The 17,647-nt window shown below is 38.7% G+C and overlaps 2 protein-coding genes across 2 annotated transcripts in view; one reads left to right on the top strand and one right to left on the bottom strand.

Moving 5' to 3' along the window:
- Positions 1–7,498, bottom strand: part of TBC1D19 (TBC1 domain family member 19) — a 58,975-nt gene extending 51,477 nt beyond the window's left edge. Inside the window, exon 1 of the mRNA XM_042812714.1 lies at positions 7,444–7,498. Within this exon, the coding sequence (XP_042668648.1) occupies positions 7,444–7,461 (18 nt within the window). The 5' untranslated portion in view covers positions 7,462–7,498. The remainder of the gene's footprint in view (positions 1–7,443) is intronic.
- A 2,561-nt stretch (positions 7,499–10,059) lies between these two features.
- Positions 10,060–16,689, top strand: CCKAR (cholecystokinin A receptor). The gene is made up of 5 exons (XM_042812357.1): positions 10,060–10,393; positions 11,136–11,387; positions 13,195–13,456; positions 14,780–14,907; positions 15,500–16,689. Exons 1-5 carry the CDS (start codon positions 10,273–10,275, stop codon positions 16,024–16,026), a joined length of 1,290 nt encoding a protein of 429 aa, XP_042668291.1. The 5' UTR covers positions 10,060–10,272; the 3' UTR covers positions 16,027–16,689.
- The last annotated feature ends 958 nt before the right edge of the window (positions 16,690–17,647 follow it).

The following is a 17,647-nucleotide window of genomic DNA, read 5'->3' as shown; positions in this document are numbered from 1 at the left end:
AAGGCAAGGGAAGGCAAGGGAAGGCAAGGGAAGGCAAGGGAAGGCAAAGGAGCAGAGCAGAGCAGAGAAGAGAGAAGAAAATGATAAAACAGTTCAGGAAAACTGTATAGATTTGCTATAGCTGAGCTTGTCAATCATGGACAGGAGTAAGTAATAATATAGGAGTGGAATTGGAGGAATATATACTGTCAGAAGGATAACTGTGGAATAATTACTAGACAGCTAAGGCAGAGGAAGTTTTACAGCCAGATTTTCCATGATCCAGCTCCAAGAGTTGACACCCCTGAGCTGAATATTGCCATAGTCCATCTTCCTCAGATGCCTCCCTGTTCTCTCTAATTATTTTTATCTTTAATTATTTTTGTTCTTCATCAGAAGAATCCCTGCAGTCAACTTGCCTACCCACTGTTTATCAATGGACATATTTTCCAGAGCAGATGAGACAAAAGTTGCTCCCCAGTTTGACTATAGACACAAGCTAGTAGCCCACATGGATAAAAATGTCTGGTCTTTGTCTGAAATTGCATTTGGGCTTGTACTCACAGAGACCTGCAGCAGGATACATTTTCTGCTGAATAGTGTGTAGTTATTTAAAATACAGCAGAAAATTTCCTTCTTGGGGTTTGTCAACACTCACAAAGTTTTTCATTTAGGTTAAATTAGATGCACAATAAAGGCAGCATTTCTGAGGATTTAGATCAATGAGATGTCCTTCTCCCCACATATGTACTGACATGTAGAGAAATAATAAAGGGAGAGGACACCAATTATTTGAGGAAGATGCTTTCAAAACTTAGTTAATATTTTCCTGCAGGTATATATGTAAAGGTTTACAATGAGACTAGGCATGGCACAAAGACTTAGAATAGCCTACAGAGCAGATATGTTAAGCGATTTGGAGGAGAAAATGTATGTATTTACATATATGCACACATCCCATATATATATATATATATATACCTCATCCCAAACCTGCTCCATATATGTTTATATAAACGTATACATTTGATAATCTTGTAGTTACTTAGAAAAACACTCTACTTTGGCATTATTATACAGTAGTTCAAAGCTACCAAAACCCTAACATATCCATGACAAAAACATGACCTAGGCTTACTCCTACTTAAAAAAGAAAATCAAAATGTATTCAGAATTTTATATTATGGTCTGGTTTTTTAGATTTGATTTTAATATTTCTCACATAATCTAATCTGAAATTTCCTGCAGTCTCTAAATAATATCTTGTGAACAAGATTTTTCAGCATGAAAAGGCATAAAATTGAAGTTGACAGTTCTGGCTTTCTTCACTGAACTGCAAACAAAAATTAAATAGGTAAGAACACTGTACAGTTATGGTTTGAGCAAATACATACACATCAGGTTTAAAGGCAGAGTGAGTGTGAATAGAATCTGGGGGCGTGCTACTGGCATAATACTTATAATATTTAAAAGAAGCTTTACTTGCTTCAAGCACCTTAAAGAAACAGAGGTTGTAAAATGAATCACTAATTGTAACTGAGCTTTTCTAGTAGCTTCATCAGAAATACTTTTCCTTCCTCATTTTTTTTTTGTTTCTCCACATTACAAGACTAAAAAACGAATGCTACAGAATAGAGGGAAAATACTGAGAGAAATTAGGTATCCAAGAAACAATGCAGTAGCCTCTGCATTTACACTGCTTTGTTTGTGCAAAGAATGCTTATCATCAACGACGGTGATTACAGAAGGATGAAACCAGTATGCATGAAATTGCATATGTAAGATAATGACTTCAGAGGCACAAACTATTGAAGTAATCATCCACATTCGCTACAAATTCTCTAATGTTTGTAAAAGTAAAATTGACAATGCATCAACTAAGTGTATCTTTTTCATAGGCAATGATTACATCCCAAAGATCCAACTTCCAATGTATTTGCCTTATTTGTAAGCCCCTGGATATCTGGGGAATGCCATAGCATCCAAACTAACTGAGGTTGGCTGCCAAGTGAATGTAGAGAATTCTGAGCAGAATTTGTTCTTGGGGTTTTGCCTATTCCTTCTTTTGAGAGTTGAATGTTCTCCTTAGCAGCTTTAAACAGTTTTGTAATGTAAGCAAAGACTGAACAATTAAAATGAATTTAAAACTTACATGCTTTCTGTCACATTAACTCCCTGCACAATGTAATATTGTATAAACATAAGCAAATAGTCCAAACTAGCTAAAACAATTGTTCCTTGGTGTGTGTTTTCTTAAGAATTACATAGAAAAAGCATGGCAAGATCAATAATTCTATCTAGTAACAGCACATCTGTGGTGGAACTCTGGAAACTAGTATTTATTTTCAGTGTTTGAATAACATTTTGAAATGAATTTCTATGGAAATACTATCAAATGCTACCAAGAAAGCTCAGTATAGTAGTTGAAATAAATCCAAGTATTTGGCATCGCAATTCTGTTTCTCAGAAAAAAAAAAAAATCAACAACCTGACTGCAGTCCAAAATGCAAAGATAATTTGGCCAATTTGCAAATAAATATAAACATTCCACAAATCAAGACCGATAGCAGAATTTCAACTTCTGCAAGTTGTCTTTCCTCATACTTCCTCTTACTTGGTTCAATAATTAATCTAAACTGGTAGCTAGCAGAGTTTCAGTGAAGCAATAAATAAATAAATAGGGCCTGGAGATTGTCACAATATAAAGAGCAAGAGTCAAACAACTTTAGAATACTTAATTGTGTCCAGCAAAATAGCCACAAGTCTGACTTAAAATCACACTTTCATCCTAGGAGTCCTGGAACTTGAGCAGCACAGTCCATTATCTCACAATCTCATTCCCCTTCTAATCCTTCCATGCAAAATCATGACAATAGACAAACAGCAAAATTCTGAACATCCTATAATCTTTTGGTTTTTTTCAATCAAAATTCTACTTGGATTCTTTCAAGGAGGTTATTTTAATTCTTTTGGAGATTTCTGGTAGGAATTTGTTGATGTTGTATCTATGTTGTAACCAGAAGTAATAGTAAAAAGGCCTTCTAAATGAGACACGCATCCCCTAACATTTTTAGAAGGTCAACAAGGCCAGGTGCAAGGTGGTGTACTTGGGCCAGGACACAAACTCACAGAACCAGAATTGCAGGGGGTGGAAAGGACCTCAAGAGATCATCAAGCCCAATCCCCCTGCTAAAGCAGGTTCCATAAAATGGGAAGGTGTTCAAATGGGTCTTGAATGACTCCACAACCCTTCTGTGCAACCTGTTCCACAGGTTCTGTTCCTTACCACAAAGAAGTTCTTTTGCATGTTGTATGGAACTTCCTATGTTCAGGTTTTCATAGAATCATAGAATCACCAAGGTTGGAAAAGACTTACAAGATCATCCATTCCAACTGTCCAACCAACTGCCTGTCACCAATAGTTCTCAGTGAACTATGTCCCTCAACACAACCTCTAAACATTCCTTGAATATCTCCAGGGTTGGTGATTCTTATCTCTAAGCACCACCAAGAAGAGCCTGGCCTCATCCATTTGCCTCCCATCTTCCTTTAGGTATTTATAAACATTAATCAGATCTCTCCTTCAGTCTTCTTTTCCCAAGGCTGAGCAGACCTATGTTACCCTGGGGCAATCCCAGATATGAGTACAGCCTGGCAGAAGAACTTAGAGGAGCCCATGGAAAAGGGGGTCTGGTGGATGTCTTTAGTGGCTGGAAAGCTGCCTAATGGCTGGAAAGCTGTCTGATAGTGGCTGGAAAGCTGCCTTGGAAAGGGACCGTGGTGTACTGATGGACAGTTGGCTGAATATGATCTAGCAGTGTGCCCAGGTGGCCAAGAATGCCAATGGCAACCTGGCTTGTATCAGGAATGGTGTGGTGAGCAGGACTAGGGAAGTAATCCTGCCCCTGTACTAGGCATTGGTGAGGCCTCACCTCGAGTACTGTGTTCAGTTTTGGACATCTCAGTACAGAAAGGACATTGAGGTGCTGGAGCAGGTCCAAAGAAGGGCAACAAGGCTTGTGAAGAATATGTCCTACGAGGAGCTGCTGAAGGAACTGGGGCTGTTCAGTCTGGGGAAAAGGAGGCTGAGGGGAGACCTTATTGCTCTCTTCCAATATCTGAAACGTGCTTACAGTGAGAGCGGGGTTCGTCTCTTGTCACTGGTGACAGGTGACAGGACAAGGGAAATGGCCTTAAGTTGTGTCAGGGTAGGTTTAGGTTGGATATCAGGAAAAACTTCCTTACTGAAAGGGTTGTTAAGCACTGGAATAGGCTCCCCAGGGAGGTGGTTGGAGTCACCATCCCTGGATGTGTTTTAAAACCATTTGAATGTGGTGCTCAGGGACATGATTTAGAGGAGGGTTCTTAGGGTAGCATGGTTAGGCTGTGGTTGGACTCGATGATCTTTAAGGTCTTTTCCAACCTGAGCAATTCTATGATGTTATGATTCTATGAAAGCTGGACATGAGCCTGTAGTGTGTGCTTGCAGCCCAGAAGGCCAACTGGATTGCATCAAGAGAGAGGTGGCCAGCAAGGTGAAGGAGTTGATTGTCTCCCTCTGCTCTGCCCTTATGAGGCCCTATCTGGACTACTACATCCAGGCATGGTGCCCCCAGCAAAAGAAAGACATAAAGCTGTTGGAGAAGATCCAGGGGAAGGCCATAAAGAGCCTGAAGAGATTATTTTCTTTTATAAACACTTACCCTGGTCCACTGAGTGACCTGTGCCAAATCACTTCACATTCCTAGGCTTCATTTTTTTGTCTCTAACTTGAAAATCATAGTGACTGCGGTTAAAATAAAATAACCTCTTTTGTACACTTCTTTAAGGTCTACTAACAAAAACTACTAGCAGTAAAACGATAGTGACTACTATGGGTCTTCACTGGAGAATTAAAAAGAAAAGACTACGGTTCTTGATTGTTACACATAGGGTTTTTTTCAACAGTCTATTCTGCTTTTGAGATTTATTAAGGAGTTTAGTACTGACAAGAACAGTTATATCATTACCTTGTAGGTGTCATGACACGTTTTTCACCCTTACATTGATGAGTTTGGATGATTAAATAAACTGGTCTTGACAGCAGTTATTCCAAAAACCTAAAGGGGCTTGAGGTCAGATCACCTTGAAAAAAAACCTACCTGAATGTAATGTACTTTAAATAAATGTAATAAAATAGATGTGCTCCTGAGAATTTCGTGAGTTCTCCAAAAGTGTGGCCTTATTCAAATCTCCTTGTGGTTTATGAGAGTAATTCCACAGAATCAATGGCCTAATGCCAGCATAACTCTTTTGAGAACAGAACTAGACCGTGACTTTCCATATATATTTCTTCTAATTCATCTATCTTATTTCATTTGCCAAGACTAATGAAAGACCTGGCAACAAACCCAAAACTGTTTGTAGGTATCGTAGAAGATAGAGCTAAGATTTTCCAAATTCATAATTTTACAAGTAGATTTTCTATTTAGAATAAGAAAAGGTCTTTGGTAAATTAGTGAGGAAAACAGACGCTTAACCTTCAAGCAAATCTATGAGGAAAATGTAAATTGATGCAGTTTGATTTTGGATAAGAAAGGTATGGTACACATAGCAGGGAATGATAGAGCACACTACCTGTTTTGGTACTAAACTGGTGTGTTCATCATGTGACATAGCAGAAAAAAATATATAATTAAAATTAAAAAAAAACAACAACAACCCAGATCCTTTTGTTATCAGATTAATCAGGCCTTCTCTACTTCAAATATTGGGACAAACATTGTATACATCTCTTTAGACTACCTGCAGAGGTTCATTATGCTACTGTGATACCTACATTATTTCTTAATTATCAAAGCCAATTTTATTAATAAATCGGTGTAGTTAATAAGGCAGCCTTCTCTAAGGAAGTTCTTGCCTAAAATTCCCAACATCCCAAATTGTGGTATGGTAGGACAACCATTTAAGTTTTGTTTCTCCTAAATAATAAAATGACATTTATGGCTAACAAGCATTTCATTTAAACAGTTTCTTTTTTTCTTTCTTAAAGCTTGTAGGGAGGCAATGAAATGGTCCTGATCAGCTAGAAAGAGAGTGATCTATTATCATGCAATTACTCAAATGTATTAGAGAGAAATTATGTTAAAAAGGCAACTCAAAACTGTCCAAATACTGAGATTGTTGGCTGTACATTTGAGTAAATCTATGCAAAAAATGCCTAGAAAAACAAAAACATTTGATCTTAGTATGTCTTATGCAGAAATCAACTCCAAAAAGGGAGTTGAGTTCATAGCAAATTCTTACTCATTTAGTCTGGCAATTTAGCCAGCAGATACTGAATCCAGCTCAGTCCAGGACCAGATGGCATTCATCCAGAAGTTCTAAAGGAAATAGTAAAATTATTAAATATGACCTCTTGCAAACACAATGCCAATATTCAAACAGAGTTACAGTGAAAACCTTTGAGATGAAGAGCCAGTTTATAAACTTGGCATCCACAGAAATAAATCTAGTGGGTACTGTAATAACACATACAAATCTCTGAACACCTGGTCTACACTACAGGATTTTTAAATGGCAGTCCTAACTTTCATGAGTGCTTCAGGCTTTGTGTTTTGTTTCTTCAATGTGGAACATGGTCTATGCTGTGCTAAGGGCATAGCCCATGTAACTGAGCTGCTGTATCACTTCTGGGTCTGTATCTTCATTGCTTCTCCAACGGGAGTTTCCCAAGCCCTGGATAATTCAGCATACGCAGCAATCAGTGTTTGCAAATAGTCTTGAAATACCAATCTAGGCTGAAGGATCGAAGTTGGCATGGACTTGGATGCCAGAAAGAATCAGGAGAATCATGGAAGTGGTATTTCAGTAGTAAAGAGACATCATAGACAAGTAGGAGGCCATTGTTTTAGGGTAAAGCAGGAAACAACATAAAAAATAGATGTGAAAAGGAATTACAAATGGAGCCCCATAGGAAGCCTTGCCTCAGCCATTCATCACTTTTAGAAATGTACCACAAAATGGAAAAAAGGAGTGAGATGAAAGAATTTTCAGCTGATGCTATAACAATCAAGGAGAGAAGAAGAAAAGCTGACTATGAAGAGGTGCAGGAAGATCTTTCTAAAATAAAAATCACTGCAATGTAGAAAACAAACATAATTCTTCATGAATATTGTAGAGCTCTAAGCTAGTTATCACTATGCAGGAAAGAGATTGCTGTAGTTACAATATTATTCTTCCATGTAAACATCAGTTCAATTCTCAGTAGTTATAAAAAAGGCAAATAGGATTACAGGAATTATCAGGAAAGGAACAGAGAAAGAAAAAAAACCCACAAAAATTCAATATTCCATTATTAAAATCCTTGGTTTATCTTCAGATGTTAGCATCTGTGAAAAACTGTACATGAACTAGAAAAGGTTTAGATCTGGGCCACAGTGCTCAGGGAAGAAACAGCTTATACACAAGGCATGAATAACTAACCTCATGTTCTTCAGACATGATAAAGTCATGACAGCTATGGAGAAGTTGGCTCAGAATGGTAATTCGCTGTAATGGTGCACTGAGAGACAACTCACTCTGCTTCTTCCCTGGAGTCTTCATAGATGACACTTGGAAATCTAGCCCAGCAAATCTGGAAGCCCAGCAGACAGTAAGTTCTCAGTCTCAGTCTATATCTAACAACATAAAGAAAACATCATCTTTCTATTTAATATACCGCTGCTTCCTCAAGGCACAGAGCAAAAACAATGTATAACTCGTCAGAACACCAGCAACTAACCCCAAAAGTGCAGTGGTATAACCAGTATAAAAGCTGCAGATGAAAAATGAATTGAGAAAGAAACCAACTCCAAGCAGCAATATATCTGGTAAAAGGTAATGAAGGAAATACTGCTAATACCAGTCAACACAAACGAAACTGAAAACACATCCAATCATTTCTCTAACACAGATCTAATAGAAGGTGCCAGGAAACCAGAAAGAAGTTTTCCACATTAAAAATAAGCCTAGAACAACAATTTGACATCTTGCTTACAGAAAGACTCTAACTCCATTACAGGTTATTTAATTCAGTAAAGGAATTGCTAAACACAATTACCCAGCCTGTGGTTTGCAGCAGGTCAGAGTATTATAATAATTGAAAATAATTATAATAGCTTCTTTTGACATGCAAAGGTCTCAGACAGAAAAAATGAGAGAGCTCAAAATCGTTCACTGAATGCTGCTTTATTACTGCTCTAAAATTTGAAGACTTAAATGAAACGACTCAGATACAGATACTGAAAGCAAGGCACATCTAAGAAAAGCAGATAGATGCTAGAAAATTTGGTCTGAGTTTGTTTTGTTTTGATTTTCCTTCTATAGGAAGTCATTTTCAAAGGAAAGAGAAGTTGTTAACTAGAAGTTTTGGCAACTTAGACTAGAATTTCTGTACCTTGCTGTCTCTGAGGAGTGAGAAAGCAATCTAAACCCAGAAGTCCTTTCCAAAAAGCAGACAGGGCTTTTCTTGTGGATTACCACCACCGAATCAGCGCCTGCCTTAGCTGCCACTCAGATGTTAGGGATATCATAATACTATGAAATACTGAAACAATTCAAAATAAATCTGAACAGTTATTCAAAATAATCTGAACTATAATTCAAAACTAAATCTGAAAAAAAAAAAATCTGTGTTTAATTAAATAGGCAAATCTGTCATTTAAGAGAGTGGCTGGTTAATAGCATCCATCAAGGTAGTCCTTAAAACATGCAAAAAAATTACAGATGAATTAGGCAGCTAAAAGAGAGCAAGATTTTTCAGAGTTCAGCACTTAAAGTTCAAGCTTAATGGTCAATTATTGCAAAAATGGAGACAAAATTCAACTTTTATTTCTTCAATATCATTTTTTGAAAGCAACAAGTAGAAAGATAAAAGTAAGATTAACTTCCTACCTGTGTGATATACCTTTGAGGCTGAAAATGAATTCTACTGGACTTAATGTTTCCTTCTGATGAGACATTTTGTACACCCTGTCTGCAAGTTTGATCCTGTTTTGTCTCAGATTAAAACCAAACCAAACCAAACAAAAAACAACAACAACAACAACAATTCAACTACAAGAGCATGTAAAGGAAATTACTATAATAAAATTGCTACAGAAAAGGTAATTTAGAAATTGGAACTTTCCAATCTACTCTCCTGCATACCCCTTCCAAATATGGCACTGTAAGCCAAAGTTGGAGAGGGTGGAGAAGAAATCCAGGACTTTCAGTCATTGTATACCAACTTCAAGGGGTTAGGAACGTGCTATTAGGAACCTATTATTGCCCTGTGTATTTAAAAAGAGGTCTTAAATCCACTGCTATGCTGAAAGTCCAAGACACTGTGGAGCACCAGAGAGGACAGTGTTTATGTATTCACAAAGCAGAACTCAGAGGAAAGGGCTTCTTTTAAACAGCCAAGGTTACATTTTGCACTAATGCGTAACTAATGCGCAGTATTTTATCAGCTTGAGTTTACAAGTCAAATAGAAGCCCATGCACGGAAAATATGTTTAGGCTTCTGCTTATATTAGCCAACAGTTCTAATGGCATATGTCCATAGAGCTCAATCCAGGAACACTGGCATTTGTGGCCTTACTGAGCTTTGCATCAGGGACATGAAAATCTTCAGCATAAAGTTAGCTCTTTGCTAAATGAGATAGATGTAACAGCTCTTGTTTTCCTGAGTCAGTTACACACCCAGTCTTCAGTTTGTTCTGAAAAATGTAAAGAAAAAATCACTTTCACGTAAGGCTTGCAAAAACTTGGTGTTATTTTTCCTTTCTCTGCCTGTTTATTTAGTTCCTCTGGACATTTTAAGTGGTGTTGGTTGAGAGACGGATTTATCACTCTCATCATTCACTCGTTGTGATTTATTGGCTGTGGCACAGCAACCTCCCTCTGAGAAACGTTGCAGAGACGTGAGCAGAAGCAACCTTGCAAGGGGTTAACACTGTAATCTTTTTCTAGTCTGTTTATAATCCCAACAGTAGGCCAGTAACAAAAGAGGGTGGATCTAAAAAAGTACAGGAGGGGATGTGTGCATGTGTGCATATGTGTGGATGTATGTCTGCATGCTTGCCCTGCTTTTCTAAACTGCCTCGTATGGCATAAATCTTTTTCAGCCTGACCAGAGCGTTCCTGGCGGATGGTTAAAGAACTTACTTGCACCCCTGCCTCTCTCGTATTCCTCTTGAAGACTTCATTCAGAAGATATCTGTTTACTGAAAGAATGGGCAGATAGTTACAAACCAGCCTTCTTCGTAGCAGCTAACCTGTGGATCCTGAAGGATGGAAATAGTTGATGCTAGCTTCCTTGAGAACAGTACCAATATCACTGCTTTGCTGTGTGATATCCTCCTGGAAAATGAGACTTTTTACTGTGTGGATGATCCACCTTATTCTTCTAAAGGTAGGTATAGAAAATAGATTCTTTCAGGCAGTTTGAGTTGTAGCTGGAAGCGAGCACGTAGCAAAACAGCCAGACAAGGCTTTTTCTGTGGGGGAATGCAAAATCAACTACTTGCTGATAAGTAAGGATGAGAAACAGGCAGGAAAGATTTCAATATGTACTGGTTTTCCAAGATAAACGTCCAGATGGAACAAAACTGTGTTAGAATGGAAAACTGACAGTAGGAATATCGGGTACAAAATGTAAACAGCTCTATGAAGGACACGGAGTAACACAATTTTGACTCTGAGAAAATCCATAGCACCAAAGTTATGTGGTCTGACAGAACATGTAAAAGAGATTAAATATGAAATTATAACACTATGAGATTGAAATAATCATCACTGTATTAAAATGTTTTTGGTCGCTGTATAATTTCATGCTTTCACAAGAAAGGAAGAATTTCTGTGGTGAATGAGCAGTGCACTTAAAGCAGTTTGAACAGAACATGCTTTTCAGAAATTTTTTTTTGCCTTCAGAAGTGCACTGTATGTGTCCTACCTTAAAGTTATACAACTGAAGTAGACCAAAATACATTTAAGAATTTCAGAACTTCAACTGATTGGTATAAAAGCATAAACCTCAGCAAGACTAAAACCAGGCAGGTTTTTGAAAGGGTTTACCTACTGATTAAAGAATGAATCATATAATAGTCTATGATCTATATAATTCATACCTGATTTCTCTCTGTGACTGTTTTCAGATCTGCATCAGATAATCCGGATCCTGCTGTATTGTTTGATATTTCTGCTCAGTGTTCTGGGGAACATTCTGGTCATCACTGTGCTGATAAGAAACAAACAGATGAGAACAGTCACCAACATATTTCTGCTGTCCCTGGCAGTCAGTGACCTAATGCTCTGCCTCTTCTGCATGCCATTCACCCTTATTCCCAACCTGCTGAAAGATTTTATTTTTGGGAGCACTGTTTGCAAAACTGCCACTTACTTCATGGGTAAGTCTTGGAAGTTTACTCTTGTTTTGAATATTGACTAGTGGGATATGTGAGAAGCTCATTAATGACCTGATTTTTTCTATCTGCCATTGAGCAGTTACCAAAATCATCAAGAAACAACTCTGTAGGGCAGGTATTTTTAGATCTGGTTTCCAGCAAAACACAGAGATACTCGGTTAATTTTAACAGCACACAGAAGTGTTTGACTGTATCAGGTGAGAAGTGTTTTGTACAAATAAGCTTTAATGAGGAACCTGGCACGTACAGTTGCTTACCTATCACTGACAGAACTATTAGCAGTGTCCAGATCATCCATCAAAAAGGACGGTCTGTATAGTCCTCACCACACAGATTTTTGTTAGCGGTGGTACTTGAAAGGACAAAAATAGTCAGAAGCAGAAGTAGGTACTATTTGCAGAACTGGATTTTAGAGCAAGGGCTTTGTAAGAACAGATCAGGTCAGATCTGAGGTCAGCAGTAGATCACAACATGCAGGCTGCACAGATGCAGCTCTTACAGTCTGACTTCAGGAAGTCACACCTGTGTATGCTGTGCTGCACCCCTTTTGCTTGTGGAGGCTGAGCCAGGAGTTTCAAAATGCCTGCACTGTGCCCCTTTAACTTACGCCCTTGAGAACTTTTATGTAATGTGGAAGTATGCACCTAAACTGGGAATGGGAAATCAACATCTTTTTGTAGATAAAACCAGTACAACTAAAGGCTGTGTTTAAACAGTTATAATGAATTACTGCCATAAATGTCATAAAAATTTACCTAAGCAATGTCATCTTTCTCTTATTTCACAATGTATAAGTTTATAAAAATCCAGTGAAATATTTCTGATTCTGCAAGTTTCAGCTACAAAGGTGTCTTCTTTTAAGAATCAGAACATGGACATTTCCCTTTAGCAACTCAGGTTAAGAAGCTTCTACTGATAAATAGGTGCTGACAACCATTCTATCACCTTTGCTCTCAGTCTTTAACTGTAAGATGTAAGAAGACATATTCAATTACAGGTGATTTGAGTAAAGCAAAACATTAAGACATCAGTATTTTATTTTTGACTGGCATCAGAGAATTCATAAAAATTAAAGTTCATACACTGAAAGAAAAAATTGCTGTAAAATTAAGCAAAAATATCTATAATCCTGCAGTGGTAAATTGAGATGCTTCAGAGAAAGAAACAGAGACCACTGCATTATATTTCATAACATATGAGCAGGAGAAATTAGGGATACTTGAAGGATAAAGATTTTCTTCATAGTTTCAGTTCTCCTACTTTTCTAACTCCATTAGCATCTAATTTTTTAAAAATGGAAGTATTTAATTCAGTTGAATGAGGAAATCAGATCACCAATCTAGCAGGACAAGTAAAAAATTAAAGCAATAGAATAGGGACTGCAGCACTGTGTTAAAAGAGCATTAGCAAAATCGCACTATTTCAAATGCTGGTTTGAAATGAAACACAATTACTCTGGTGCACAAACCACGCAGTACGAAAAAGAATTAGAAAGAAAAGTGCTTTCCTTCTGCTTTCAGAATTTCACAGTTCGAATGAATGAATCTTTCCTCTTGGACTTCTGGCACTAGAGCAATGAGCAGGAGTGTTGGCATGGACACCTAGACCCAATTTCTATGCACTCTTCACTAACTTAATCAGCACGTTATTTACAAATAATTTTGCTTACAACTAGCTAGCTGTATTTGTGTTCTCTCCACGTTTATACAGAAAGTTAGCAAGATTATTTGTAAACAGCAGAAGCATTTTAAACACGAGAATAACCTTTTACTTCGTTTTCTACGTGCAGGTATCTCTGTAAGTGTGTCTACATTCAACCTGGTTGCCATCTCTTTGGAGCGGTACAGTGCCATTTGCAAACCTCTTCAGTCCAGGGTCTGGCAGACAAAATCCCATGCCTTGAAAGTGATTGCTGCTACCTGGTGTGTTTCCTTTACCATCATGTCACCATATCCAATTTACAGCAAGCTGGTCCCTTTCACCAAGTACAACAATAGCACAGCCAACATGTGTCGGCTCCTTTGGCCAAGTGATGTCATTCAACAGTCTTGGTAAGATTTATCTAACTCTAAGCAAATGCATAATTATCTGGCAGAAAACAGGATTTCATAGTAGCATTAAGCCTATTGAAAATTAAGCATTATCCACCAGGAAACATGTACACATCTCTCAAGCTTATTTATAGAAAAAGAATCTTATTTTTAAGCTGCTTACATTTTGACTCTTACACAACTTCTGCCTTGTCATAGGAAGGACACCTAACATGGCAATGATTCTCCCACTGGTCTGCTAAGCCCCCGCTATAAAGAAAGCATCTGTCACTGATCAAGTCAGAATACTTCTGCTTTAACTAATTTAAGCATAAACTCCAATATTTTCAGAGAAATTTTCATTGATCTCAGAAAAAAAACGTACACAGGCTCCCTCCTGTGTGTGTGATGCTACCTTGCCTGCTAATATTTGTATCCAAGCGTCCTCTGAAGCAGATAAGTAGAATTTGAAACCCTGGAGAGACTGCAAATGCCCTTCTTGAGAACTCAGCCTTTTTGGCTATTTGTAGAGAAGAGCATAAGAGAAATGAGGGGAGTGGTAGAGCTCCAGGTGGTACACCTCCAGGCAGGCTAAGTAAACAGTAGCACCATCAAGCAGCAATATTATTTTGACATTGTGTCCTTGCACAATGATCAAGTACTTCAACCGGTGCTGAGAAGATGTAAGATTTTAATTTGGTGGGGTTTTTTTCCACTCCTGAAGGTCAGTCGGAAGTAGGAACAAGATTAAAGTATGCACCACTCACATTAAAGCCATACCAGTGCTTTCAGTAGCCTCAGGAGTTTGTCAGTGTGAGTGCAGGTGAGGAGGAAGGATGCAGGTCAAACTTCTTTCCTCCCAGGCATCACTACAGGTTCTACGATGTGTTAATGAGCTGGTACACAAGTTCTGAGGAGCAGAAGAGATGTAGGCTCCTGAATGTTTAAACAGAATGATTTCCCCATTTTTCAGTCACATTAGAGAAGCTGCCATCAGTGCATTACATAGGAGAACAACAGACAGTGATGTGCAAACAAAGGAAAGGCACTCACCTTAAAGAAGGGGCTTCCAGCCCCAGGGGCTCTGCACAGACCCAGAGATGGGAACCCCAGTGATGTCTGCACCATCCCTCCAATAGGTGCCTCAGCCATGGAAGGAAGTGCACACCAGCTACATCTCAGCCCAGTACTGGAAGCCAGTACCAGGGCACCTCTGAGGATCAACAACAACTCCTGTGGCTTCTGCAAGGGGCCGGGAACATATTAAAACAACAACAACAACAACAACAACAACAACAAGGTTTGCACTATTCCCCAGTCTCTGTCCATTTATTGATTCTTTAGGTACACCTTCCTGCTGCTCATACTCTTTCTTATACCTGGGATAATAATGATGGTTGCATATGGCCTCATTTCACTGGAGCTCTACAGAGGAATAAAATTTGATACCAGCCAGAGAAGATCGTCAAGAGGTAACAATGCATTTCAGTTATTTTTTAACTTAGAGTTGAAGATGTGAGCAGTCACCTTGAGACCGCAATAAGCAAAATTTTCTATTTGTAAAAATGATGGTTATAATCTGTTTCAGCCAGGAGCATTTATTTTTTTATTGAGGTGATTCCATTATTCTCTTGCCAGTAATTCTTCACCTATGTTTTTTTTTGCAGTTGTTCTAGGTGGGATGATTTAAATTTAAAATTTTTATAGAAATGTCAGGATATTTTTCAGGCCATGGATGAGGACTGTTTCTGTCAGTAAAGTTTACAACAAAATTGTCAAATTAGAGCAGCAGCATATTACTTTGAAAACTTCCATAAGCAAACACTGGAGCAAACAGTCTTCTGTTGCATCAGTTTGTGTGCAATTATGATGGGAGAATACTATGGGCCAGCAGACAGAGCAGCTGATACATGAGTGGTGCAAAACTGGGGCTGTGATTTCTCTATCTTGTTCAGCTGTGAGTTATATTATATTCATTTAGGCTTAGAACCAATTATTTTTGTAATTTGAGACACCATTCAGAGACCTTTTGCCAACTATTCAAGCATTCCTTTATGTGTACAGAAAGAAAAGGAAATACCAGCATCGCCAAATACGAGGATGGAGATGGGTGCTACCTGCACAAAGCCAAAAGGAAAAGGAAAGTGCCATTGCAACAGCTCTCTGCTATGAGAAACAGCAAAATAGACAGGGTGAGAAGCAGCAGCTCTTCTGCCAACCTGATGGCCAAGAAACTTGTCATCCGCATGCTGATGGTGATAGTGGTTTTGTTTTTCATTTGCTGGACTCCCATCTTCAGCGTGAACGCCTGGCGCGCATTTGACACCGCCTCAGCAGACCTGCATCTCTCGGGAGCTCCCATCTCCTTTATCCACCTGCTGTCCTACACTTCTGCCTGTGTGAACCCTATCATATACTGCTTCATGAACAAGCGTTTCCGCATGGGTTTTCTAGCCACTTTCACCTGCTGCACTAAGCAGAAGCCGCCTGTGATTAGAGGAGAGGTTGGTGATGAAGAGGAGGGGAAGACGACAAGGGCTTCGCTCTCCAAGTGCTCTTACACACACATGAACATGTCTGCACCCCCCTGAGTTGCATCAGAAGGGGCTACAAGTGGCCCACAGAAATTCGAGTGGACATCGTCTGGTCTTGGGAAGTGGCTGTGGCATTAGTTGATATGATTTAGTTCCAAGGTAATGAAACACTTCAGCTGACAGTAAAACGCTGTGAGAACTTCATGGATGCTGTCTCTGTCTAAGCTTTATATCATTTTCCCTTCAAAAGTACAAAGGAGGAAGAGGGCTCTCTGAAGATAAGGGACTTCATAAAAAGCCTTAGAAGATGGTCTATTTGTCATAAATTCTCCTGTAAAAAAATTGGTGTCCTTAACATCAACAGTTTAGCTCAGTATTCAGCTGCACTTCTAAGCATCTCTGAAAATTTCCAAGCTGCAAATAGATTCTCCTCAAACACAAATACATGTATTTCAGTCTTCACGTCAGTATCTCTGCCTTACAATCAAAATCATTCGGTTACATTTGGAGTACTTTTTTCACATTATTTTAGTTGAGCTAAGACGTGTCGAGATCATGCTGGTGCCATAGTCAAGTAAAGCATTTTGGGGTGGGGAGAACGGGCTTGTCTGTGTGAAAATAATGCTTTGAAGTAGAACTATTTTTTCTAAATAAAATGAAAATAAATATTGATGACTTTAAACGAGGATGGGAAGCATTCTTCACCTGGCAAGTATCTATGATAAATTACCATCATTTAAATGTATCTTTGTTTTAAATAAAAAACATAGAACAAGCACAGAGAAGCAGCTTTCTTCCCTGCAGCTGTGAGCACCCACGCATGTAAAGGGCAGATGTGAGCTGAGCCTCGAAGGCTCACGTGGAAATTGCCACCCTGGATAAGACTGAAGGCCTGGAACGATGCCCACAGTAGAAATGCATTGCACAAATGCATTCCCAGTCACTCCTGGTCAGGTACTGCACACAGCAAAATAGAAGCCACGAGACACAGGAGAGCAGAAACAGCACAAAAAAATGAGCACAGACTGAAAGTTTTCAGTACAGTGTGGGGATTTTCTTAACTTTGGAGCTATTTTTCCAATCGCACATACTTGTAAACAGACTCAACACAGGAAAATCTTTTAATGCTGTAATTATTGCTGTTCCACCAAGCAAGGGATTCAATCTCTTCACTGTGCAGTGTATGGGTGAGGCTGGGTGCTTGGTGGAGCCAGGCCGGAGAAGCCAGATAATCTATTTTGTTCTGTGAAAATATCCCATTGGAGATGTTTCCCTCTCCTAGCTGAGTCAATATCATTTAAAAAATTTCTTATTAGACAGAGATTAAATTTGAGTGCTGCATGGAATAAAGATGTGGATATTAAATACAACCACTCTCAAAGTTTTAATCAGAAAAATCTGATCTCTTTACAGAATGATTTTAAATTAGAAATAGGATTTGAGTTTCAAGCACCCAGAGCCATGCTCTGCACTCAGTTATTGCCCACGGTGCCTTCCCCATATAATTTAGTGTACAACTTCAGCTATTGGGTTGTTTTGCATCCAGCTTGCTCAGAGACAGGAAATTAAAATAAAATTGTAAACACTATTTATGCACAATCCATAGAAACAACGTTTTGCCTGCCACGTTAATAAAGCAGCACTGTTCCTGGAACTGCTGAGACTACCAACATCTATC

This window comes from Centrocercus urophasianus, unplaced genomic scaffold, assembly GCF_019232065.1.
Source record: "Centrocercus urophasianus isolate 14NV4802_14NV808 unplaced genomic scaffold, USGS_Curo_1.0 seq_13, whole genome shotgun sequence".
In the NCBI taxonomy this organism is placed as follows: domain Eukaryota; kingdom Metazoa; phylum Chordata; class Aves; order Galliformes; family Phasianidae; genus Centrocercus; species Centrocercus urophasianus.
Note: the sequence above shows the minus strand (reverse complement) of the source record. Positions and strands in the feature narration are given on the sequence as shown.